General features: G+C 49.3%; 1 protein-coding gene and 2 long non-coding RNA genes across 5 annotated transcripts in view; 2 read left to right on the forward strand and 1 right to left on the reverse strand.

Moving 5' to 3' along the window:
- Positions 1-7,640: 7,640 nt before the first annotated feature.
- The window catches only part of WFDC1 (WAP four-disulfide core domain 1), a 38,293-nt gene continuing 20,867 nt past the window's right edge, over positions 7,641-25,066 (forward strand). Inside the window, exon 1 of one of the 2 annotated variants that reach the window (XM_032284567.1) lies at positions 7,641-8,174. In XM_032284567.1, coding sequence (XP_032140458.1) covers positions 8,031-8,174 — 144 coding nt within the window. In that variant the 5' untranslated portion in view covers positions 7,641-8,030. The remainder of the gene's footprint in view (positions 8,175-25,066) is intronic. The other variant, XM_032284566.1, reaches the window with a different exon arrangement.
- Positions 16,285-20,996, forward strand: LOC116555698. Its single transcript, XR_004270629.1, has 3 exons — positions 16,285-17,253; positions 19,238-19,241; positions 19,313-20,996. It is a non-coding gene; the product is annotated as an uncharacterized LOC116555698 (long non-coding RNA).
- Positions 22,637-25,066, reverse strand: part of LOC116555697 — a 9,034-nt gene continuing 6,604 nt past the window's right edge. Inside the window, exons 2-4 of one of the 2 annotated variants that reach the window (XR_004270628.1) lie at positions 24,343-24,374; positions 24,154-24,234; positions 22,637-23,047 (exon numbers count right to left, since the gene is read on the reverse strand). This is a non-coding gene — a long non-coding RNA (uncharacterized LOC116555697). Of the gene's footprint in view, positions 23,048-24,153; positions 24,375-25,066 lie in introns of both variants that reach the window. The other variant, XR_004270627.1, reaches the window with a different exon arrangement.

Raw genomic sequence — 25,066 nt, forward strand, 5'->3', positions numbered from 1 at the left:
TCGGCCTCCCAAAGTGCTGGGATTACAGGCTTGAGCCACCGCGCCCGGCCGAGCAGTTACCTTTCTTATCTGAAAGACTTCAGAAGGTGGTTTTATAAATAAGTATTTGCAAGAAATTAAACCGAAGGGTCACTGCTCTGCATACCGGGTCCCTGAAGTCTGAATACCACTGCAGAATGGGTAGTTCAATTGAAGAGCATTTACTGAGTGCCTAATATGTGCCAAGCCCTGTATATATTGAGGAAAGCACTTTGGCGTTCAGTCACTAGCTGGGACTTGGGAAATGCACCTAAATTCTGTGGCCTTCCATCTCTTTATAGAACAGGGATCATTCCTGATAGGGCCACGATGATGACATTGATTCTGTGCATCAGTCCGGGACTTACTGAGAGCTGATGCTGCCCAGTTCCTGTGCAAGGCGCTGGGTTGCAGGTAGTATGAGACACAGATACTTGACCTTGCAGAGCCTGTATCCCACGTGTGGGTGTATGACCATCCTCTTTTCAAAAAAAAAATTTTAACAGAGTCTGGCTCTGTTGCCCAGGCTAGAGTGCAGTGGGGCAATCTCAGCAACCTCCGCCTCCTGGGTTCAAGCAATTCTCCTGCCTCAGCCTCCTGAGTAACTGGGACTACAGGCTCCTGGCTACCACGCCCAGCTAATTTTTGTATTTTTCATAGAGATGGGGTTTCCCCATGATGGCCAGGCTGTTCTAGAACGCCTGACCTCAAGTGATCTGCCTGCCTTAGCCTCCAAAAGTACGACCTTCCTCCTGATGCTGTAACAACTGACCATAAACTTAATGACATGGACAGAGCTGCAGGCTATTCTCTTAAGCCACCTAATGCAGGAACAGAAAACCAAAGACCGCATGTTCTCACTTCTAAGTGGGAGCTAAACACTGACTAGGAGTGATTGTAAAGATTGGAAAGATAGACACTCGGGACCACCAGATGGGGGCAGGAGGAAAGGGGGTGTGGGCTGAAGAACCACCTGTTGGGTGCTATGCTTATGGCCTGGGTGATGGGATCACGGGGACCCGAAGCCTCAGCATCATGTAATTTACCAATTGTGAACTCAACATGTTCACAAGTCTATGATTTTACGGTTGTTGATTAGAAGTTCCTACCTGAGTCCCACTAGGCTAACATCTAGGGGTGTGCAGGGCTGTGCACCCTCTGAGGCTCTAGGGCAGAAGGTCTCTTGACTTGTTCAGCTTCCAGAGGCCGCCTGCATTCCTTGGTTCATGATCCCTTCCTCCATCTCCAAAACCACAGCATGATGTGTCAAATCAACTTTCCCTTGACTTCCACCCCCACCCGACTTCCCCTATTCATCTCCTTCTCTGACTCTCACTCTCCACCTCCCTCTTACAAGGACCCTTGTGATTACATTGGTCCCACCCAGATAATCCAGGATACTCTCCCCATCTCGAGATCTTTGATTTAATTCCTTCTGCAAAGTCCCTTTTGCCAGGTAAGGCCACATATTCGCAGGTCCTGGGGATTAGGAGGTGGACATCTTTTAAGGGCCCATTATTCTGTCTACCACAGGGAAAGAGAAAATCAATGAGAAACATAATAAGTAAATCTCATGAGTTATTAGACGGTGATGAAACTATGGAAAAAGAAAACAGGACAAAGGGGGCTGGGAATTGAGGGTTGTGCAAAAGAGGCAGGTGGTGATTTTTAAAGCTCAGTTGGGGATAGCAAAATTGGAGCACAGATGAGGGATTGAGGGGCCAGCTAAGCAGGTGTCTGGGGAGAAAGCAACTGGGGGGCTGTGCAAAGGCCCTGGGGTAGGAGCTGTCAAGGAAGAAGCTAGAGCAGAGCAAGCACAACGAAGAGAAGTGGAGATGGTGATCTAAAGAGCCCAGCACTGTGCCAGGCATATAGTGAATGCTCACTTAAAAAGGTTCCTGTTCACCTACCCATAGAGAGCTTCAGAGATGGACAACACTCAGCCCTGTCCTTAAGAAGTTAATGGTCAGATGGGGACAGAGGAGCATGTACAACCGTCTTCTACATACTGCTCATTCAACCCTCACGACAACCCTGTGAGACAGGTGTGTTACTCCCATTTTACAGATGAGTCAACCAAAGAACAGAAAGGGCAGGTGACTTGCCCAAGGTCACACAGCTGGGAGGTCTCAGAGCAGGTGTCTGGGCCCAAGGAAGCGGGTTCCAGAGTCCGTATTCTTCTTTTGTTTTAATTTCAACTTCTATGATAGATTAAAGGGTATATGTGAAGATTTGTGACGTGAGTAAATTACATGCTGCTGACTCTTGGGGTCCCAGTGATTCTATCACCCGTGTGATAAGCATAGCACTCAACGGGTGGTTCTTCAGTCCACATCTGCTCTCCTCCCTCACCCATCTACTGAGCCTGTGTCTGTTGCTTCCTTCTTTATGTTCATGTGTAATCAGTGTTTAGCTCCCACTTACACGTGAGAACATGTGGCGTTTGTTTCTCTGTTCCTGCATTAGGCCACTTAGGACACTGGCCTCCAGCTCCATCCGTGGAGCCCTTGCTATGAAGAGCATGACTTTGTTCTTTTTTTCTGGCTCTACTGTACTGCATGGTGTGCATGTCCCATGTTTTCTTTATCCACGCTACTACTGATGAGCACTTAGGTTGATTCCACGTCCTTGCAATTGTAAATAGCACTGAAACAAACATAGGAGTGCATGTGTCTTTATGACAGAAAGAATTACTATCCTTTGGGTATATACTCAGTCGTGGGATTGGTGGGTTGAATGGTAGTTCTGCTTTTTTTTTTTTTTTTTTTTAGATGGAGTTTCGCTCTTGTTACCCAGGCTGGAGTGCAGTGGCACAATCTCGGCTCACTGCAACCTCCGCCTCTGGGGTTCAAGTGATTCTCCTGGCTCGGCCTCCCGAGTAGCTGGGATTACAGGCATGTGCCACCATGTCTGGCTAATTTTGTAATTTTAGTAGAGACTAGGCTTCTCCAGGTTGGTCAGGCTGGTCTCGAACTCCCAACCTCAGGTGATCCACCTGCCTTGACTTCTCAAAGTGCTGGGATTACAGGCCTGAGCCACTGTGCCCGACCATGGCAGTTCTGCTTTAAGTTCTTTGAGAAATGTCCAAACTGCTTTCCACAGTGGCTGAACTAGTTTGCCTTCTCACCAGTGTATAGGTGTTTCCTTTCCTCCACAGCTTCTCCCACATCTACTGTTTTATGCCTTTTTTGTTTTTTTAGACAGAGGTTTGCTCTTGTCACCCAGGCTGGAGTGCAATGGCGCAGTCCCAGCTCACTGCAACCTCCACCTTCTGGCTTCAAGGGATTCTTCTGCCTCAGCTTCCCAAGTAGCTGAGATTGCAGGTGTCTGCCACCACATCCAGCCAATTTTTGTATTTTTAGTAGAAACAGGCTTTTGTCATGTTGGCCACGTTGGTCGAAAACTCCTGACCCCGGTTGATTTGCCTGCCTCGACCTCTCCAAGCGCTGGGATTACAGGCACGAGCCACTGTGCTCAGCCATTTTATGCCTTTGTAATAGCTGTTCTGACCGGTGTGAGATGGTCTTTCAGTGTGGTTTTGATTTGCATTTATCTGATGCAGAGTCTGTGTTTTTAATATTACTTAACACTGCCATCTTGAACACACCCTTGGCCTTGACTTCGGCCTTGGCCTTGACTTCCGTCATGTCTAATATATATAAGTAGAAAAAAAGAAAGGCTACATTGGTTATCTCTGGAGGCTGATATTTGATATATGTATTTTAGAAATTTCCTTTATTCTGTCCTCTGTTTTCCCAGTTCTCTGCTAATAAACATGAATTATGCTACTATTAGGAGAAAAAAACCCACAATATAGTCACTTTTAAAAACTCTGAATTAGGCCGGGTGTGGTGGGTCACACCTATTATCCCAACACTTTGGGAGGCTGAGACAAGTGAAGCACCTGAGGTTAGGAGTTTGAGTCCAGCCTGACCAACATGGTGAAACGTCATCTCTACTAAAAGAAAAACTCAAAAATTAGCTGGGCATGGTAGTGGGTGCCTATAGTTCCAGCTACTTGGGAGGCTGAGGCAGGAGAACCGCTTGTAGCCGGGAGGCAGGGGTTGCAGTGAGCCGAGACTGCGCCACTGTACTCCAGCCTGGGCAACAGAGCGAAATTCCATCTCAAAAAAAAAAAAAAAAAAAGAACTATCTGAATTAGAGACCAGATACGGAGGGGAGCGAGGTAGGTGTTAGCAGTGAAGTTAAGGTTTGAGCTTAGGTGTCTGGTTGGACAGTGATGACCTTGGCTGAGAGGGGGCTGAGTCTTAGAGAGGGAGTTTGGCCCAGGTGCGGTGGCTTACGCCTGTAATCCCAGCACTTTGGGAGGCCGAGGTGGGTGGATCATTTGAGGTAAGGAGTTTGAGATCAGCCTGACGAAACCCTGTCTCTACTAAATACAAAAAAAAACAAACAAAAAAAAATTAGCTGGGCAAGGTGGCACATGCCTGTAATCCCAGCTACTCAGGAGGCTGAAGCAGAATCACTTGAACACGGGAGGTGGAGGCTGCAGTGAGCCGAGTTCACGCCACTGCACTCCAGCCTGGGCAACAGAGTGAGACTTCGTCTCAAAAGGAAAAGGAAAAAAAGACACTCGTATGTCTTCCAAATCTGGTTTGCCTTCTAACCCTATGACAGATCTCAGTTTGGACCAGCCACGTTTCACAGGGAAGCGCAGATAGAGAGTGACACCCTAGTTGAACGATCAAGCGGGCAGAAGAAATGTGTTATGCGTGACTCATTCATTCCACCGTCTTCACTGAGTGTCTGCTTTGCACCAGGCACTGCTTAGGCATTGGCGATTCCATAGTGAACACACAGATCCCCAAAAGCTGCCCTGGGGGAGCTGACATTCTAGTGTGGGGGCATAGACGATAAACAAAACTAAAAGCAAAGTAAGTAAAATATAAAATACGTCAGGTGGAGGTTAGTACAAAGAAGCATAATGCCAGGATGGGCATTGTGAGTCCCAGTGGTATGGAAATTGTAGTTTTCAATCCTGGAGTCAGAGGAGACCACACCAAGAAAATGTCACATGAGCGAAAGTCTGGAGGAGATGATGGGTGAGGAGCGCCGCAGCTGGGTGGAAAAGCATTCCAGGTGGAGGGCGCTGCAGCGGCACGGGGCGGTGTCTTGACCAGCAAGGAGGCTGCGAGAGGGCCTTTGGAACATCATCTACCCAGAGGGAGGGGCGTCATACTCTTGGCAGAAATGGGGCCACCCAGGGAGAGAGAGAGACAGGAAATGGGCCAAGAATGTAACATCAACGGGAAATGCCTACGTTTTAAGGGGAAGGTGGAGGAGAGGGAAGATGGGCAGGAACCACGTGGGAGGTGTTGGCTGCCCTAGGAGAGCGCAGGACCCCAGGTTCCAAGCAGCGGGAAGCTTCTCACATGGAAAAGCGTGAGTGTGGAGGAGGTCCAGGAGGCGGCGGCTCAGAGCATCTCAGAACGATCATCTTGAGCCTAGCTCCTCGTGCAAGCGCAGCTGGGCCTCGTGGCAAACCTGCAGTGGGTTCTGGTTCCATACCTCTGTTTTACAGATGAGAAAACGGAGGCACGGAGACAGGGCAGGACCTGTTCCAGGTGGTCCTGGTAAGTGGTGGGAGCAGCTCCATCACCTCTGTGGGTGGCGCCTGGCTTCTGAATAAGCAAGGGAGGGGCATTGAGACTGCATCCAGAAGAGCTGACAGAGGAGAGTGAGTGGAGCACCCTGGACCAGGCCCCTGTAAGGGCTCAGCCAGGAGTTTCAGGATAAAGAAATGAAGGAACATTCTGGAATCTAGGGTAAGGTAACGACCAGGGCTGGACCTATGGGGAGGCAAAGGAGGCAGCTAGGGTCTAAAATTTAAAGAAAGTCTCAGCCTCAGGCTTCTGCATTTGCAGGACTTTGATGGTGAACTTACATTCTGCAGTGCTCACTGGGCGAGTGTCTTAACCTCTCTGTCCCTGGGATCCTAGGCAGTACCTGTTTCTAAGGCTAATGTGAGACCTACATGCATTAAAATGCAGGCAGTGCTTCAAACAGTGCCTAACACACAGACTATATATGGTTTTTAATTTTTCTTTTTTTTTTTTTATACAGGATATTGCTCTGTTCACCCAGGCTGGAGTACAGTGGTGTGATCATGGCTCACTGCAGCCTCAACCTCCCAGGCTCAGGTGATCCTCCCATCTCAGTCTCCTAAGTAGCTGGGACTACAGGTGTGCATCACCATGCCCGGCTAATTTTTTTAATTTTGTATTTTTTATAGGGATGGGGTCTCACTATGTTGCCCAGACTGGTATTGAACTCCCTGGGCTCAAGGGATCCTCGGCCTCCATAAGTGCTGGGATTACAGATGTGAGCCAGCGCACCCGACCCACACAGACTAGATGTCTTTACTACTATTGTCATTCACCAAAAGGCCAAGAGGGGTTGATGCTGCCTTCCAGGGCATTCTGAAGGCTGTGCTCGCCAGAGGTGGAGGGGTGAGAGTTCCCAGGGAGGGAGGAACAAACCTGTCTGGAGCACTCACTCTGTGCAAGTGCTGGGCAGGGCTGGCACCTTGTCCTATAGCCCCACATCGACTTCATGAGGCAGGTGCTTTCTCATGCCTGTTTCACAGATGAGAGAACTGAGGACCATGAGCAAGAGGCTTTCCAGCATCTTACAGAGGCTGAGCTGGGACCGGACAGGTGCGTCAAGCCTAGTGCTTGGGTCCCTTCCGCTTCACCTGGGGGGTGCCACAGGGTCTGACCTGCCTGGGTTCCAGTCTCCTCTCTGGTGCTGTTGCATGACCTCAGGCAGCCCTCTCTGTTTCCTCATCTGTAAAGTGGGCATGAAAACAGTATCTGTCTTGGGGCCAGGCGTGGTGGCTCACACCTGTACTCCCAGCACTTTGGGAGGCTGAGGCAGGCAGATCACCTGAGGTCAGGAGTTCGAGACCAGTCTAGCCAGTATGGTGAAACCCTGTCTCTACCAAAAATACAAAAATTAGCCGGCCATGGTGGCACATGCCTGTAATCCCAGCTACTTGGGAGGCCAAGGCAGAAGAATCACTTGAACCCAGGAGGCAGAGGTTGCAGTGAGCCATGATGACACCACTGCACTCCAGCCTGGGCGACAGAGCGAGATCCGCCTCAAAACAGAAACAAAAACAAAACAGTATCCGTCTTGGTAGTGCTAAGAACAGACAAGAAAATAAAAAGTTGGTGAAATATTGAGCTCACATTCCCGTAAAACACACACATGCACACACATGCACACGTGTACACATATATACACATGCACACACATACACACACACGTGCACATACACAGACTGACAGTGACAGCACATTTATGTGTGTGAAATGCTTCACCTGCTCAATTTCATTTAACTCTCCCGAGAAACACACGCTACGAGGAACTACCCATATTCCCACATCAGAGAGGAGGAACCGGGGAGTGCAGGGGTAGGAGTCACCTCTCCACGGCCGCACCCTTGGCCAGTCTCCGTCCAGCAGCCTCTTCCAAAGAAGCTTTTATGGGCAGATAGTTTGTCAGCCCAGCTGAAAACGCGAACAAGGTGGCAGCCGAGCCCCCATCCATCCTGCTGCACTCCCCTGCACGTCCAGCCCCAAGTCCTGCGTGCACCTAGCACAGCTCTCTGGGAGGAGACCGCTCCAGGCTGCAAGGAAGTGCTCATTATGGAGAGTGGAGAGTGACAGGCCACTCCCGGCCACGTCTCCAAGCAAGCTGATGCCCCCTCCTCCTGCTGCCACCGCCCACTGAACCGCCTGGGCTGCAGACGCCCTCGTTGGAGCCTCTGGGGCCAGATGTTATAGGGCAAGCTCGAAATAACCGGGCAGGCCAGCCACCATCGAGGAAGGGGCATGTGCTGGACGCAGACACACGATCCTAGGGACCCTGCTGTGTGGAACTAAGAAAGCCCAGCAGACCGTGCACGCTCCTGTCCCCACTCGCAGGCCCACGCAGCTAGAGGGGCCCCTCTTCTGTGTGCGTCTGGAAAGTCGCTGCCCAGGGAGGAAATGCCTTTAACCAGCGTGGGGCCGGGCAGCCACAGGAGGCAGATCGTCTGGGCTCTGTGCCTCTTGCTGCTACTTCTCCATGCCAGCTCTGCCAAGAATATCTGGAAACGGGCATTGCCTGCGAGGCTGGCCGAGAAATCCCGTGTAAGTGCCTGGGACGGGGAGGCTGGGGCAGCCTCTGTGGGTGGGACGCAGCCTCTCAGAGCAGTGATGCCTGGATGCTGCCTTTTTCTGTAAGTGATCCTCCAAAACGTGCCGGGGCAGGCATCTTCTTATCTGTGTGTGTCTCTGAGTCGTGTGGTGGGCAGATGGGGCTCACCCCACAAAAAGGCCCTTTGCCTGTGAGTCTAGAGGCAAAAGATACATCAGAAATGTGCAAGAGAATTGAGCCTCGCTTTTGCCTTGCTGGAAAAGTGTACTTACTCCTGAAAGAGACAGCATCTAAGAGCCCGAGGACTTAAACGGTGCGTTCTGTCTCCATAATCAGTACCACATGTTTCTGAAATACACTTATGCATTCATGTGGTTGTTTATTCATTCTGCAAACAGAATGAATACCTTCTCCTAAACAGAATTTAGCAGAAAGTGCTCTGGGGAAGGCACTCTGTGGGGTCTTGTGGGTATAAGAGGAAGGAGGTACCAGCCCCCATCCTCAAGGGTGGGTGGTCGCAGTGCAGAGGCAGTTGGGTGAATGGCAGTACAGAGAGAAGGTGGAGGCAAGAAACGCACGTGCTGGAGCCAGGTGTCTGGGTTTGAATCTAGGCTCTGCTACGCATCAGCTGTGTGGCTTCTCTCAGGCAAGCTGCTTGACCTCTCTGAACACCAGCTATTTCATCTGCAAAAGAGAGAGGGATACATTCCTCCACACAGCTACGTCTGGGTCGCCACTGTTTACCAGGCACTGTCCTAGGCTGTGGGGATACAGACCTCAGATCTCTGCCTGGGGAACTCCCTGGAGAACTGAGGGCAGCAGAGAATAAATGAGAAAGAAAAAGAAAACATGTAGCGTGAGCGGTTTGCGAGTGCCGAGGAGGGCGGAAAGCAGGAAGGGAACTCGAGGAGAGAATGGGGTGGAGGAGGCGATCATTTTCGGTTCCTCCCACCCCCCAGGGAGCACAGAACCGCAGGGACGGAGTGAGCCAGGACAATCTCTGCACACAGAGGGCTCAAGAAGATAACACTGGCACCCACGGCACGTGCGTGAGGATTACGTGACTCGGTATGCTGAACGTCTTTGCAACATAGCAAGTGGTCAGTGCATCTCGGCAGCTTTCAATCAAATAATTGTGACTCTGGTTGGTGTGGCCTAAGGGTAGAATGTGGGTTCCTTGGGGTAGGGCGAGTTTCTGTTTCACTAGTGCGTGCCTTTGGTGACTGCCCTGAAGTTGGAGCCTGGTGTTCTTGTGAGTGAATTATAAGCAGATGCAGTGGTAGCATGTCGTGTGTGCGCAGCTTTGCCCCAGCAGAGTCAGACAGGGTTCTCAGGGTTGGGGACAATGGACCTGGGGCTTTAAAGAATAAATAAGAGTTTGCCAGCTGGAGAAGAGGGAAGGGAAAAGGTTTAATGACTCCAGGCATGTTGGGGTACATGAAATTATATTGAGGTGAATCTGGGCCACCAGGGCTCACTGTCTCCATGTTGGGCATGTCCAGAGAGACAGGAGACCACCAGGAAGTGGAAAGAGTAGTAGAGTGAAATGATGAGGCGCTTGGAGAAGGTAAAGCTCATGTGAGATGGTGTAGTCACCAAAGGCTTCCTGGAGGAGGTGGAGACCCTGACGGGAACTTGGGAAGGATTAGGAATTAGGAGGAGGAAGGACATTCCTGGAAGAAGGCTCAGCATGAGTCAAGGTTCCCAAGCAGAAGTGGCGCATCTGAATGCTGCTTGGGAGACCAGACCTGGCCAGCAGGGAGGCATTGAGGAAGGTGAGACTCTCCTCAGACTTTCCGGGCTGTTCACTGGTGCAACCCTCACCTATAGTTAGGAGCACTTGGGTTCTACAGCCACAGAGAGATTCCCAATATGTCATCTGATTTTATCTCCACCATGTCCCAAGGTGTCATAGGAGGCAGCCCTGTGACATCCACATAGGAGGCTCAGGGTTGATGTGCACAGTGGATTCGGGGGGGCCTCTAAAACACAGGCCAGGGGGCTGCAGGAGCTGAGTGACTTCTAGCCACCACTGGTCAGGATGCAAGGGCTTTGAATTGGCCCCTGGCTGAATCAAAACTTTCCCTGATTAGCAGCAGATATTGACCTCCTTCCCCAGCACCTAGACACAGGCGAGGTTTATGCAGAGCAACTGTGCCGGCAAGGCACGGCGGCTCACACCTGTAATACCAGCCCTTTGGGAGGCTGAGACAGGTGGATTGCCTGAGGTCAGGAGTTCCAGACCAGCCTGGCCAATGTGGTGAAACCCCGTCTCTACTAAAAAAATAAAAAATTAGCTGGACGTGATGGCACGTGACTGTAATCTCAGCTACTCAGGAGGCTGAGGCAGGAGAATCGATTGAACCCGGGAGGCGGAGGTTGCAGTGAGCCGAGATCGTGCCATTGCACTCCAGCCTGGCCGACAAGAGCAAAACTCCATCTCAAAAAAAGAACAACCCTGCCTCAGAGAAAGCCCTGGGCAAAGAGAAACTGTTAGCTTGTAACTCAGAGGGCAGGGAGGCTGGGAAGAGCGCTTGGCCTAGGAATAATCACAGTGATGCCTCTAATGTGCTGTGCAATCTTGGGCCACTTGCTGCCCTTCTCTGGTCCTCAGTCCTCTCCTGGGAAATGAAGGTGCTGAACCTATTGATTTCATGGCCTTTTCAGTTCTGATTCTAATTTCCATGAAAACATCTGACAGGAACTCAAAGGTGATAGGAAGCAGCCCCCACATGCACAAAGTCAAGTCTTCCCCATGAGACACCACTCCCTGGCCCTACACTGAGTCAGACCTTCAGCCTTGGCCCTGACCCTTGAGGGTTGTGGGCTGGTCAGGCTCAGGAGATGCTGGCTGCATGCAGAAGCTGGCTTGCGTCCTCTCCAGAGAGCCAGTGTTGTTCCACATAGCCATGATCATAAATTATCTAAACTCACAGATCATTTATATTAAAATAAAAAAATTTTTTTTTGAGACACAGTCTTAGGCTCTGTCGCCCAGGCTGGAGTGCAGTGGTGCGATTTCCATTCACTGCAACCTCCATCTCCCCAGCTCAAGCATTTTTCGTGCCTCAGCCTCCTGAGTAGCTGGGATTACAGGCGTGTGCCACCATGCCCGGCTAATTTTTTTGTATTTTTAGTAGAGATGGGATTTTGCCACGTTGTCCATGCCCGTCTCAAACTCCTGAGCTCAGGTGATCCATCTGCCTCAGGCTGCCAAAGTGCTGGGATTACAGGTGCGAGGCCTTGCACCCAGGGAATACTGCAGCCGGGAAATACTTCCTCTTAGAAATGTGGCACTTCCCAATTATGTTGCTACATTTTTCTACTCTCTCTGCTCCTGGGGTTTTATGTCTCTTGCATCTGTGTGGTATGGCGAGGAGAGGAGGCACTCCACATCTCTTCCAGCTTCCATTCAGTGGCCTCACGTGGGTTGCCTGAAATCAACCATGCTGGGAGTATGTACACCTTGGAAATTGGCCAGGCTACACGCAGAGAGCTGGTGGTTCAGTCCTGACCAAGTGCATGGCTGCCTGTAGCCTGCTCTACATTCCCACAGCCTCGTCTCCTGGCAGAGTGACTTTTGTGGAGGGGACTGGTCTCTTGGTCAGAGTGGGGCCGGTTAATGTCCTGAATGCTGTTCATGCTTCGTCGTCCAAGCATGCAGAGACAGTGCCAAAGACAAGCACGCTTGCCTTTCATTCCCTTGGAAGACCCAATGGGAAGGTCCGGGTCCACCGCCTTCTATCTCTAAGACCTTCAGGAAGTTCCTTCCCCTGTCTGAGCCTCAGTTTCCTCATCTGTAGCATGGGACACAGCAGTGACTGCTTTGTAGGGCTCAGTAAAAAGACCACAAAGCCTGCAGTTCCCTGCCTGGCACAGAACTGCAATCCCTGCATGTGCACTACGAACAGATTTTTTTTAATTGCATTTTAGGTTTTGGGGTACATGTGAAGAACATGCAAGATTGTTGCACAGGTACACACATGGCAGTGTGATTTGCTGCCTTCCTCCCCATCACCTATATCTGGCATTTCTCCCCATGCTATTTCTCCCCAAGTCCCCACCCCCCACTGTCCCTCCCCTATTTCCCCCCAACAGACCCCAGTGTGTGATGCTCCCCTCCCTGTGTCCATGTGTTCTCGTTATTCAACACCCACCTATGAGTGAGAACATGAGGTGTTTGATTTTCTGCTCTTGTGTCAGTTTGCTGAGAATGATGGTTTCCAGGTTCATCCATGTCCCTACAAAGGACACGAACTCATCATTTTTGTTGGCTGCATAGTATTCCATGGTGTGTATGTGCCACATTTTCCCTGTCCAGTCTATCATCAATGGGCATTTGGGTTGGTTCCAGGTCTTTGCTATCATAAACTGTGCTGCAATGAACATTCGTGTGCACGTGTCCTTATAGTAGAATGATTTATAATCCTTTGGATATATACCCAGTAATGGGATTGCTGGGTCAAATGGAATTTCTATTTCTAGGTCCTGGAGGAATCACCACACTGTCTACCACAATGGTTGAACTAATTTACACTTCCACCAACAGTGTAAAAGTGCTCCTATTTCTCCACATCCTCTCCAGCATCTGTTGTCTCCAGATTTTTTAATGATCGCCATTTTAACTGGTGTGAGGTGGCATCTCAATGTAGTTTTGATTTGCATTTCTCTAATGACCAGTGATGATGAGCATTTTTTCATATGTTTGTTGGCCTCAAGTATGTCTTCTTTTGTAAAGTGTCTGTTCATGTCCTTTGCCTACTTTTGAATGGGTTTGTTTGTTGTTTTCTTGTAAATCTGTTTTAGTTCTTTGTGAATTTTGGATATCAGCCCTTTGTCAGATGGGTAGACTGCAAAAATTTTTTCCCATTCTGTTGATTGCCGATTCACTCTAATGACTGTTTCTTTTGCTGTGCAGAAGCTGTGGAGTTTGATTAGGTCCCATTTGTCTATTTTGGCTTTTGTTGCCAATGCTCTTGGTGTTTCAGTCGTGAAGTCCTTGCCTGCGCCTATGTCCTGAATGGTTTTGCCTAGGTTTTCTTCTAGGGTTTTTATGGTGTTAGGTCTTATGTTTAAGTCTTTAATCCATCTGGAGTTAATTTTAGTGTAAGGTGTCAGGAAGGGGTCCAGTTTCTGCTTTCTGCACATGGCTAGCCAGTTTTCCCAACACCATTTATTAAACAGGGACTCCTTTCCCCATTGCTTGTTTTTGTCAGGTTTGTGAAAGATCGGATTGTTGTAGGTTTGTGGTCTTGCCTCCAAGGCCTCTGTTCTGTTCCATTGGTCTATATCTCTCTTTTGGTACCAGTACCATGCTGTTTTGATTACTGTAGCCTTGTAATATAGTTTGAAGTCCGGTAGTGTGATGCCTCTCACTTTGTTTTTTTTTTGCTTAGAATTGACTTAGCTATGCGGGCTCTCTTTTGGTTCCATATGAAGTGTAAGGTGGTTTTTTCCAGTTCTGCGAAGAAGGTCATTGGTAGCTTGATGGGGATAGTGTTGAATCTGTAAATTACTTTGGGCAGTATGGCCATTTTCACAATATTGATTCTTCCTAACCATGAGCATGGAATGTTTCTCCATCTGTTTGTGTCCTCTCTTATTTCGTTGAGCAGTGGTTTATAGTTCTTGAAGATGTCCTTTACATCCTTTGTTAGTTGTATTCCTAGGTATTTTATTCTGTTGGTAGCAATTGTGAACGGCAGTTCGTTCTTAATTTGGCTCTCTTTAAGCCTGTTATTGGTGTATAGGAATGCTTGTAATTTTTGCACATTGATTTTTTATCCTGAGACTTTGCAGAAGTTGCTTATCAGTTTCAGGAGATTTTGGGTTGAGACGATGGGGTCTTCTAGATATACAATCATGTTGTCTGCAAATAAAGACAATTTGACTTCCTCCTTTCCTATCTGAATACCCTTTATTTCTTTTTCTTGCCTGATTGCTCTAGCTAGAAATTCCAGTACCATATTGAATAGGAGTGGTGAGAGAGGGCATCCTTGTCTAGTGCCAGATTTCAAAGGGAATGCTTCCAGTTTTTGCCCATTCAGTATGATATTGGCTGTTGGTTTGTCACAAATAGCTTTTATTATTTTGAGATACATTCCATCAATACCTAGTTTATTGAGGGTTTTTAGCATAAAGCACTGTTGAATTTTGTCAAAGGCCTTCTCTGCATCAGTTGAGATAATCATATGGTATTTGTCTCTGGTTCTGTTTATGTGGTGAATTACGTTTATAGACTTGCGTATGTTGAACCAGCCTTGCATCCCTGGGATGAAGCCTACTTGATCATGGTGGATAAGCTTTTTGATGTGCCGTTGCAATCGGCTTGCCAGTATTTTATTGAAGATTTTTGCATCTATGTTCATCATGGATATTGGCCTGAAGTTTTCTTTTCTTGTTGAGTCTCTGCTGGGTTTTGGGATCAGGATGATGTTGGTCTCATAAAATGATTTGGGAAGAATTCCCTCTTTTTGTATTGTTTGGAATAGTTTCAGAAGGAATGATACCAGCTCCTCTTTGTATGTCTGGTAGAATTCGGCTGTGAACCCATCTGGACCTGGGCTCTTTTTGGGTGGTAGGCTCTTAATTGCTGCCTCAGCTTCAGACCTTGTTATTGGTCTATTCAGGGTTTCAGCTTCTTCCTGGTTTAGGCTTGGGAGGATGCAAGTGTCCCGGAATGTATCCATTTCTTCCAGGTTTATTAGTTTATGTGCGTAGAGATATTTGTAATAATCTCTGATGATGGTTTGTATTTCTGTGGAATCTGTGGTGATAACCCCTTTATCGTTTTTTATTGTGTCTATTTGATTATTCTCTCTTTTCTTTTTTATTAATCTGGCTAGTGGTCTACTTCGTTGATCTTTTTGAAAAACCAGCTCCTGAATTTATTGATTTTTTGAAGGTTTTTTTGTGTCTCTATCTCCTTCAGTTCTGCTGTGATCTTAGTTATTTCTTGTCTTCTGCTAGCTTTTGAGTTTTTTTGATCTTGCTCCTCTAGCTCTTTCAATTTTGATGATAGGGTGTCGATTTTAGATCTTTTCTTCCTTCTCATGTGGGCATTTATTGCTATATATTTTCCTCTAGACACTGCTTTAAATGTGTCCCAGAGATTCTGGTATGTTGTGTCTTCGTTCTCGTTGGTTTCGAAGAACATCTTTATTTCTGCCTTCATTTCACTGTTTATCCAGTCAACATTCAAGAGCCAGTTCAGTTTCCATGAAGCTGTGCAGTTCTGAGTTAGTTTCTGAATTCTGAATTCTAACTTGATTGCACTGTGGTCTGAGAGGCTGTTTGTTATGATTTCCATTCTTTTGCATTTGCTGAGGAGTGATTTACTTCCAATTATGTGGTCAGTGTTAGAGTAGGTGCAATGCGGTGCTGAGAAGAATGTATATTCTGTGGATTTGGGGTGGAGAGTTCTGTATGTCTGTTAGGTTTGCTTGGTCCAGGTCTGAGTTCAAGTCCTGGATATCCTTGTTAATTTTCTGTCTGGTTGATCTGTCTAATATTGACAATGGGGTGTTAAAGTCTCCCACTATTATCGTGTGGGAGTCTAAGTCTCTTTGTAAGTCATTAAGGACTTGCATTATGTATCTGGGTGCTCCTGTATTGGGTGCGTATATATTTAGGATTGTTAGCTCTTCTTGTTGCATTGATCCTTTTACCATTATGTAATGTCCTTCTTTCTCTCTTTTGATCTTTGTTGGTTTAAAGCCTATTTTATCTGAGATGAGAATTACAACTCCTGCTTTTTTTTGCTCTCCATTTGCTTGGTAAATCTTCCTCCTCCCTTTGTTTTGAGCCTTGCGGACAGATTTAAAAACCCATTCCAGAACCAAATATTTATGAGACAGGATAAAACAGATGTGGAATGTTTGTAAATGGTCCAATAACCTTTCCATGGAGCTCAGGCAGTTCTGTGGAGTTGATGTTTTTGACATTTCTTTCCTGGCATTCGATAAAACTCCTGAGAACAGTGATTTACTGAGCACTTACTATGTATAAGGACAAACATTTGCTATCCATTCGCTCTTGGGAGCCTCTCAACACATCCACCACGGCAGCCACCACGCGGGCCTGGGTGCTGCGCAGCCCCTGGACTGGGCAAGGTGGCCCCGGCCATCAGTGTGACTGTGGGCCTGTTTTCCCCCCTAAGCCCCCATCCATGGCACTGGAAATGGCTGTTCAGTTTGCACCCTGCCCAGAGGTGCCTGAACTGCTGAGGGTGCCCTGTGAGGGGCCACAGCAGCCAAGAGCCACAGATGCCTCTTTCTGTTTGGAATGCATCCTGCCGGACGGGGCACCCTGTTGCAGTTCGTCTGCCCGGAGGCACCCCCTGTGCTCGTAGCAGTAGGGGACTGTAGGAGCCGGCTGTGGCCCACAACTCACGTTCCTCAGTTCCCCAACCTAGTTCTCCTTTCCCCCTTTATTTCTGTGAGCTCTTGAGAGCCTTCCAGACATCCTTTTATTTTTTGCTAAGATAGGCAGAGTGGGAGAGGCAGGTGGCGTGTAGCTGTGCTCTCACCATTTCCTGAGTTCTGACCTTCACCTTCATCTTTGTACCGTAAGCATCTGTGTCTGCTGGCCTGAAGCATCTCTGGCTGAGGGAACACGCTCATCCCGTACGCAGGACCAGCCAAGGTGCCGGGAGGTAACACCTATAAGAGCAGGTGGAGCTGGAGGCTGACGGCCTGGATGGCTTCTCACCTTTGATGGGTTGCGAGTGAGGAGTGTTCCTCACGATTTCTCCCAGGTCCACTGGGTTTGAGCTCTGGTGCCCAGGCAGTCACCTGCTCATCAGCGCTTCCTGAAGTGGCCCCTTCTCTTTCCTCCCCAGCTTCCCCACTCCCCAACTGGGGCTTCCCGGGATCCCCTCCCAGATGTACTCCCTGCACTCAAACCCTATCTGATCCATGTTGTGGTTCGAACTGTGTCCCCCAAAAGATACATCCAACCCATAACTTCTGATCCTTGTGAATGTGACCTTATCTGGAAACTGGTTTGTTACAGGTGCAATTAGTCAAAATAAGATGAAGTCATGCTGGGGGTGGGTGGGTCCTTAATATGACCGTAGTGGCTCCCGCCTGTAATCCCAGCACTTTGGGAGACTAAGGTGGGTGGATCACCCAAGGGCAGGAGTTCGAGACCAGCCTGGCCAACAGGGTGAAACCCCATCTCTACCAAAAATACAAAAATTAGCCGGGTGTGGTAGTGGATGCCTGTAGTCCCAGCTACTGGGAGGCTGAGGCAGGAGAATCACTTGAACCCAGGATGTGAGGTGGAGGTTGCAGTGAGCCAAGATCGTGCCATTGCACTCCAGCCTGGGTGACAGAGTGATACTTCGTCTCTGGGAAAAAAAAAAAAAAAAAGAAGAAGAAGAAGAAGAGACACCGAGAGTTGCAGAAATCAGAGTGACGTGTCTGTAAGCCAGGGAACAGGAGGAATTGCCAGCCGCCGCTGGAAGCCGGGAGAGACGTGGAAAGATTTTCTCCACAGAGCCTCCACAAAGGAAACAGCCCTGCCGACACCTGGATCTCAGACTTCCGGCTTCCAGAACTCTGAAAGAGTCCGTTTCTGTTGTTTTCAGCCCCCAGCGTGTGGCATTTTGTCACAGTGGTCCTGGGAAATGGATAGTCTGCTCTGAGAATGAGGGGAGTCAGCTCCTGACTGAGAGACATTTCACAGATAAGGAAACAGGCTGTTGCAGAGAATGACTTTGCTGCGCTGTTTTGGCTGGGGACTGGTGAAGCTGTCACTGCTTCCCCAAAGTCTGGGGGCTTTCTCTGCTCCTTCCCTCAGGATTTCATCATCAAGACTACAAAGATGCCTCCACCTTGGGGATTGGGGTGCTCAGTGGGCGCTGGAGACCTTCAGCAGCACCCAGGAGGGGGTCTCCAGGACTCATGGTTGAGAACCCCAGAAAAGCCCCGGAGCTCCCTGGGTGCTGGGGAGAGGGGATATGTCGTACTGATGTGAAGCAAGCTCACTGTAGGCTTGGCCACGCCCCAGTGTCTAGCCCAGAGCCTGGCAATGGATGGGTGAGTGGGAGGAATGAAAAGTCCATGAAGAGCTGACTTCTGGGGGGACCTTGGGCAAATTACTTTCCCCTGGCTGGGCCTGGGCTTCGTCATCTGAGGGTCCAGGCCTGAAATTCCAGGTGGAAACGAGCAAGTAAAAAGCATCCCAGGCCCCTGTGTGGTCATCACCTGGGAGAGGGAGGCAGGAAAGCAGGACACCTCTGTGCCAGCACTCACCGCAGCCACAGGGTGGAGGCAGCCGATGCGCATGCGCTGAGCACAGCACGGTCTGTCCACTCAGGGGACTAGGACTCAGCCACAGAAGGGAACGGAGCCCAGACACACCATGACACAGATGAACCGCAAAGACATGATGCTGAGCACACAAAGGCCACAGGTGTGTGACACTGTTTGGATGCAACCACCAGAAGAGGCAAATCCAGCGGGATCGGAGGGAGATTCGTGGTTGCCAGGGGCTGGGGGAGGGAGGAATGGGAGGCAGCTGCCTAATGAGAACAGAGGTTCTGCTGGGGGTGATGAAAAAGCCACAGAAATAGATCATGGAAGTGGCTGCACACATCGTGAATCTAATTAATGCCACCAACTCGCCCACTGAAGACAGCTGAAATGGAAAATTACATGTTATATGTACTTTACCACAGTAGTTTTTTCTAAGAAGCAGCAAGAATCTGAGGCACCTCTCAAGAATTCTGTGATGGCACATAGAGTCCCTGTGAGCCGGGGGAGCAGGCGCTGGCACCTCTGTGTCACCCGCACCTTGGGGCAGCCACTCAGCAAGTGTCCACTCACAGCACTAACTCTGGCTCTTGGGACATCGTAACGTCATGCCCACCTCCTCCGAGGCCTCTCCCTGAATGCCTCGCTCTGTCACCCAGGCTGGAGTTCAGTGGTATGATCTCAGCTCACTGAACCTGCCTCCCAGGTTCAAGTGATTCTCCTACCCCAGCCTTTGGAGTAGCTGGGATTACAGGTGCATGCCACCACACTCGGCTAATTTTTTTGTATTTTTAGTAGAGACAGGTTTTCAGCATGTTAACCAGGATGGTCTCAATCTCCTGACCTCATGATCCACCCGCCTTGGCCTCCCAAAGTGCTGTGATTACAGGCGTGAGCCACCGTGCCCGGCCCAACTCTTCCTTCTTAGCATTGAGCTCTATTGTTACCATTGCCATGATTTATTCAGGCTTCTCACTAACTACTTCTGCAGATGGCCACAAAAAGCTATTCATTCACCTCTTCTGTGTGATGTTTTGCACAGTGTCTGACTTGCCTGAAACTGAGCCACGCAAAGGCAGGGCCAATGTCTTCCGCTTCAACTCAGAATTCTCCATATCCAGCCCAGTGCCTGAAACACAGTGAGCCTGAGAATTACTAGTGTACTATCAAATGAAAGAATAAATTATGTTAAAAGCTTCCGGAACAGAATAGAAGGGATGGAAAGTTCTAGAGGACTCTCAGGTGCACTGATTGACAATGACATTGATGGGAAGAGTTGGCTGAGTTTGCAGTCTTGTGAACTTCTTTCTTCTTTTTTTGTCTCCCCTGAGGAAGTCCCATTAACCTTGCACCAAATTCCGTCCCCAGGGCCCAGTGCTGAGGGCTCCGGGCACCAGGAAATGGCATTCATGTACGCACGCTGAACTCTAAACCCTCTGTTCCAGGGAGAGACATATTTTTAGATGTTTGACGTCCAAATTCCAGAGGAAGAGCGAGTAATGCTTAGGGGAAAATTGGCTTTCTTTCTCCACCACGCAAACCAGTGCTGGGGTGCATTTTTATTGGTCTGGCTGCTAAGCTGCTGGAACTTTCCAAAGAAGGGTAAAAGCTCCTGTATGTGGAAGGAAGGGGGTGGCGAGCTCTGAGGGAGAGATGTGGGTAGACTGAGGGCAGCTCTGGAGACTGGATTCTTTTCCCCTAAATGGAAATGGTTTATATAAATTCTTGTACTGATTATTAAAATAGTGATGTTTACTGTAAAAAAAAATTCAGACAACACAGAGAGTTACAAGTAAGTAAAAATGATCTGAATTTGTCCTCCAACATGTAAACTCTGTTGACATGTTGGGGCGACTGTCTATAGATTGTTTCATGAAGCAGTTAAACATAGCACACACGTGTTTTCTTAGTGGTTTTTTATTCATACTGATTAAACGGTCTTTTATTGAAATGAAATTCATGTGACAGACAACTTACCCTTTCAGATGTACAATTCAGTGGTGATCAGCATATTCACTGAGTCGTGCAACCGTCCTATCTATTTAGTTTTGGAATGTTCTCATCGACCCTACGGGAAACCCGCACCTACTGGCTGTCAGCCCTCCTTCCCTCTGCCCCCAGCCTCTGGCAACCAACAATCTGCTTTCTGTTAGTATGGCTCTGCCCACTGTAGGCATTTTGTAGAAATGGAATCATCCAGTGTGTGGTATTGGGTGTCTGGCTTATTCGCACTGTTTTATGTGTTGCCTTTGCACTTAACAGATGTTAAGTGAAGGTATGCAACGCAGTGGATCGGCGCCTTCCTTTCTAAGGCCCGCATGGCGTTCTCTGTGCCGTCACCTGTTCATCCGGCCTCCTTGGCTGCACATCCAGCTGCTGTGCTTTAGCTGAATCTGGACTTGGACTTGCTGAACTGGGCTTCCCACTGCCGGAGCCCAGAACGGGCATTTCCCCACCTGCTTCCTAGGGATATCAGTGGCAGAATGGCTTTGCAAAGCTATTTTTGTTCATCTATAGGAAAAAAATAGCCACCAGGTTGAAAACCTTAAGGGAATCTTTTTTTTTTTTTTTTTAAGTTAGAGTTTCACTCTTGTCACCTGGGCTGAAGTGCAATGGCGTGATCTCGGCTCACTGCAACCTCCGCCTCCCGGGTTCAAGTGATTCTCCTGCCTCTGCCTCCCAAGTAGCTGTGTTTACAGGCACCCACCATCATACATGGCTAAGTTTTGTTTTTCTGGTAGAGATGGGGTTTACCATATTGACCAGGCTGGTCTTGAACTCCTGACCTCAGGTGATCTACCCGCCTTGGCCTCCCAAGGTGCTGGGATTAGAGGCGTGAGCCACCACGCCTGGCCAGGAATCATTTTTATCCAGGTAAGGCATGCAGAACCAGAGAGTTCTTGCCTGAGTTGTACCATGAATGTGTGCGAAGTGGCTACTTTGAAATAGACTTACTGTACAATCCCTGAGCAGGAATGAAAATCAAAGCTGGAAATTCTGGGTTGCTCTGCAGTTTTCACAAAGGTGTTGGCATCTGGGGTGAGTGTCCTCCTTTCTCAGCGGGATTTCACGTGCCATAATTTTGTTTTCATCTGAGAGGCAACGTAAGCTGGGAGGGAAGGGCTGGCTAGGGCTACAGAGGGGGCCAGGACAAATGTGTACCTGGGGGCCCCCATTATGACTACACCCTGAGCTGGGGCTGGGCCACAGGAGGGCAGAGGGAGCACTTTGAGAGGGGGAGGGAGCCCCTGGACAGGGGAGTAATTCGAGGGCATCATTGGGAAGCAACTCCCAGTTCCAGGCTCTTGGGTTCGGAGCACTCCTGGAGGAGTGGGACAGACCCAGTTTGAATCCTGCCTCTGACACTTAACAGCTGCTTGCTCTTGGGCAAATGCTTTTAGGTTTTTTGCACCTCAGTTTTCTCATCACTAAAGTGGGTTTATAATAGCAGCATCCCCAGAGGGTGATACTGAAGGTTCAGTATGTGAGGACCTAGCACAGCACTGGCACACAGTAAGAGCTTTCTAAATGCTGCCTCCTTGCTGTGAGCATGAATCAGACAGCCCAGGCTCTAAGCCTGCTGTCTCTGTATGGTGACTGCATGCCTCCGTTTCTTCACCTGTGCAATGGGAACAGCAGTGGTGCCTACCAGGGAGGGCTGGAGGTGACTTTAGGTGATCGTCCGAGGGCAGTGCTCTTGCACATGCTGGGTGGCTGTTTCTGCATGTCTTCTCCTGTTAGCAACTCTGTGCGTTGTTTGCACTGGTCTTACCCAGAAATGACGAGGTTATCAAATCCCACATTTCACTATTGCTTGTGGGTTTCTCGTTGCGTATCCGGAGCCTCAGCTGGACTGAAACTCCTTAGGTTTCTTGTGCATCTGCTGAGTATCTAACCTAACGCCGTGGAGATGGGGGGCATTCACTAAATCATCAGTGAGTGAATCAAGGGAGGATGCAGGGGACATGAAGGAAGACTGGAAATGAAGGAAGAATGAAGTTGCTATGGGACAAGAGGCTTCTGAGTCCATTGATTTCAAATAATAATAAAAGGAGCCAGGCGTCGTGGCCCACACCTGTAATCCTAGCACTTTGGGAGGCTGACGTGGGCAGATCACCTGAGCTCAGGAGTTCAAGACCAGCCTGGGCAACAAGGCGAAACCCCATCTCTACTGAAAATACAAAAAATTAGGAGGCGTGGTGGTGGGCACCTGTAGTCCCAGCTACTTGGGAGACTGAAGCAGGAGAACTGATTGAGCCTGGGAGGCGGAGGTTACATTGCCAGTGCTGAGCCGAGCACATGCACATATGATCTCTGTTGAGACATCAGAGCACAGCCTTACGCAAACAGGAAGGGCTGCCCCTACACCACGCAGGATCCCCGCTCTGCAGAACCCACCACACAAGGCTCACATGCAGAACAGCCAGTGAATGTGTGCTAAGCACTTAGAAGAGTGTCCAGGAAACCACCGGGGCGTGTTGACCACCATCATCCTCATCTTCATCACAGCTTTTATTCCACCCAAAGAATATTTACTGAGTCCCTGCTACATGCCAGGTGCTATTCTAGGATACAGGGACACAGGTGAGAACAAATCCAAGTTCCTGTCCCTGGGAGGGAGGAAAACAGCAGTCCACAGGTGCAAACCAATGAGTTCATAAATACCCAGTCCACCCAAGGGTGATCACAGGTGTGAAGCTCCACAAAGACAGAGAGGAAGGGAGGGCTATGTGAGCAGACTCGGAGGAGGTGAGAGCCAGGCAGATACGGCGTGTGTGTGGAGAAAGAGGCAGTACAAAGCCCACGGGTGGGACTGGGAGGCTGGAGAGAGAGAACGAACGAGGAGGGGAGTGCTGGAGGAGAGGTCAGAGAAGGGGAGGGGTCAGGGAAGCCGCTTCCAGCCCAACCTTTAGGCCAAGAACATTGGCTGTTGACTCTTTAAGTGCATGGTGGACAGGAATAAATTGGAGTGTAAGCTGCTTATTTCTCTGAGCAAAAGTTCTTTCTCGGAACTCCAGAAAACATGCTTTGCTTAGAACCCTCTGTGAGCGTCACCTTGCGTGACATAAAATATTTTTCAAAACAGTTAATCCTTTCATCTGGGCCTCTCGGTGAGATGAGGGCTTTATCACCCACAGCCATCTGTTGTTTCAGCCATGCAGCAAAGAACTCGGGAGATGTGACTTCTCGGGCGCTTATCTCTCTGTTCTCTCCAAATTCTGAGAAATGACATTTGAATTTTCCTCTGAGACAGGGGCACATCTCACATTGATCTCTCTGCACACCCTCCTGTCTGGGGCTGCCATTAAGGAAGTCAGGGGACTGGGAAGTGTTTGAGGTGGGTGAAAAGCATTTTGCTTCTGATCACCCGCTTCCATTAAATTTCATAAATGAGGCTTGACAGAAAAACAAGCTGGGCAGAGAAATAAGCCACCCTCTCCAACGACGCATGGTGCCTTCTCAACCACCCTCCAAAGAGGCTGGGGCAGCTGTCATGTTAGATTAGGATTAAAAATGGCAGACCCCAACATGGGTCCAATTTAGTTAATTCTGCAGCAAGTGAACTAAGAGCTAATGGCGTGGGATTATACAGCTGCTGCAGCTGGGAAGTTATTGGTGATGGTTACAGGGGTGAGGGAGATTGGGCGGAGAAGGGGGTGGTTAAAGGACTGAACTGTGCTCTGGTCTCCCTCCGTCTTTGGGAAAAACAACTCACCTCCTTCAGCCCTCGTCTCCATATCCATCAAATGCCGGCTTAGTGCTCATTTTCACTTTTCGTGAATTTAGCTGCCAATGTCTACAAGAGAGAAAAGTGGGGTTCTCTGGGTGAAGCAGGGATGGGGACGGGGACCAGGAGTCCCCTCCCCAGACTTTCCTGCCACACCCCCCCACCTGCTTGACCAACCATTCCTGCTCTCTGCCCCTCATGCCCTCAGGCTATCGGGAAGCAGCCAAACACCTCTGGCCTTGGTGATGCCACCGGTTCCCAGGGACACCCAAACAGGGCCTGTTCCCGGAGACCTGGTGCCCCCTGCAGGGCATTGGCGGCAGCACGTGCAGTTTGCAGCTACCTACCTACCTACCTAGGGATGCAGGAAGGACAGTGCATGTCCCCAGCCAGGCAGAGACAGACACAGCCTCTGCCCTCGGTGTGGGGTGGTGAGGGCTTAAAAATGAAGAACTGTGCTACACACCTCCCGACTAGTCTGGGAAAGCTGCCCTAGGGAGGCCATTTAAGCTGAGGACTGAAGGATGATTTGGCCAATAGAAGAGCGTGGGAAACCTTCCACGCAGAAGAACAGCATGTGCAAATGATGATCATGGCACCGTGCTAGACGCCATCCTGGGTGTAGGCACTGCCCTGGGTGTAGACGCCATCTGGGTGTAGACTCCATCCTGGGTGTAGGCATTGCCCTCGGTGTATGCGCCGTCCTGGGTGTACACGCCATCCTGGGTGTACGTGCCATCCTGGGTGTAGGCGCCATCCTGGGTGTATGTGCCATCCTGGGTGTAGGCACTGCCCTGGGTGTAGACGCCATCTGGGTGTAGACTCCATCCTGGGTGTAGGCATTGCCCTCGGTTTATGCGCCATCCTGGGTGTATGTGCCATCCTGGGTGTACGCGCCATC

The sequence above is a fragment of the Sapajus apella genome, unplaced genomic scaffold (genome assembly GCF_009761245.1).
Source record: "Sapajus apella isolate SASKATOON/1434 unplaced genomic scaffold, GSC_monkey_1.0 scaffold15, whole genome shotgun sequence".
NCBI classification, from domain to species: Eukaryota; Metazoa; Chordata; class Mammalia; order Primates; family Cebidae; genus Sapajus; species Sapajus apella.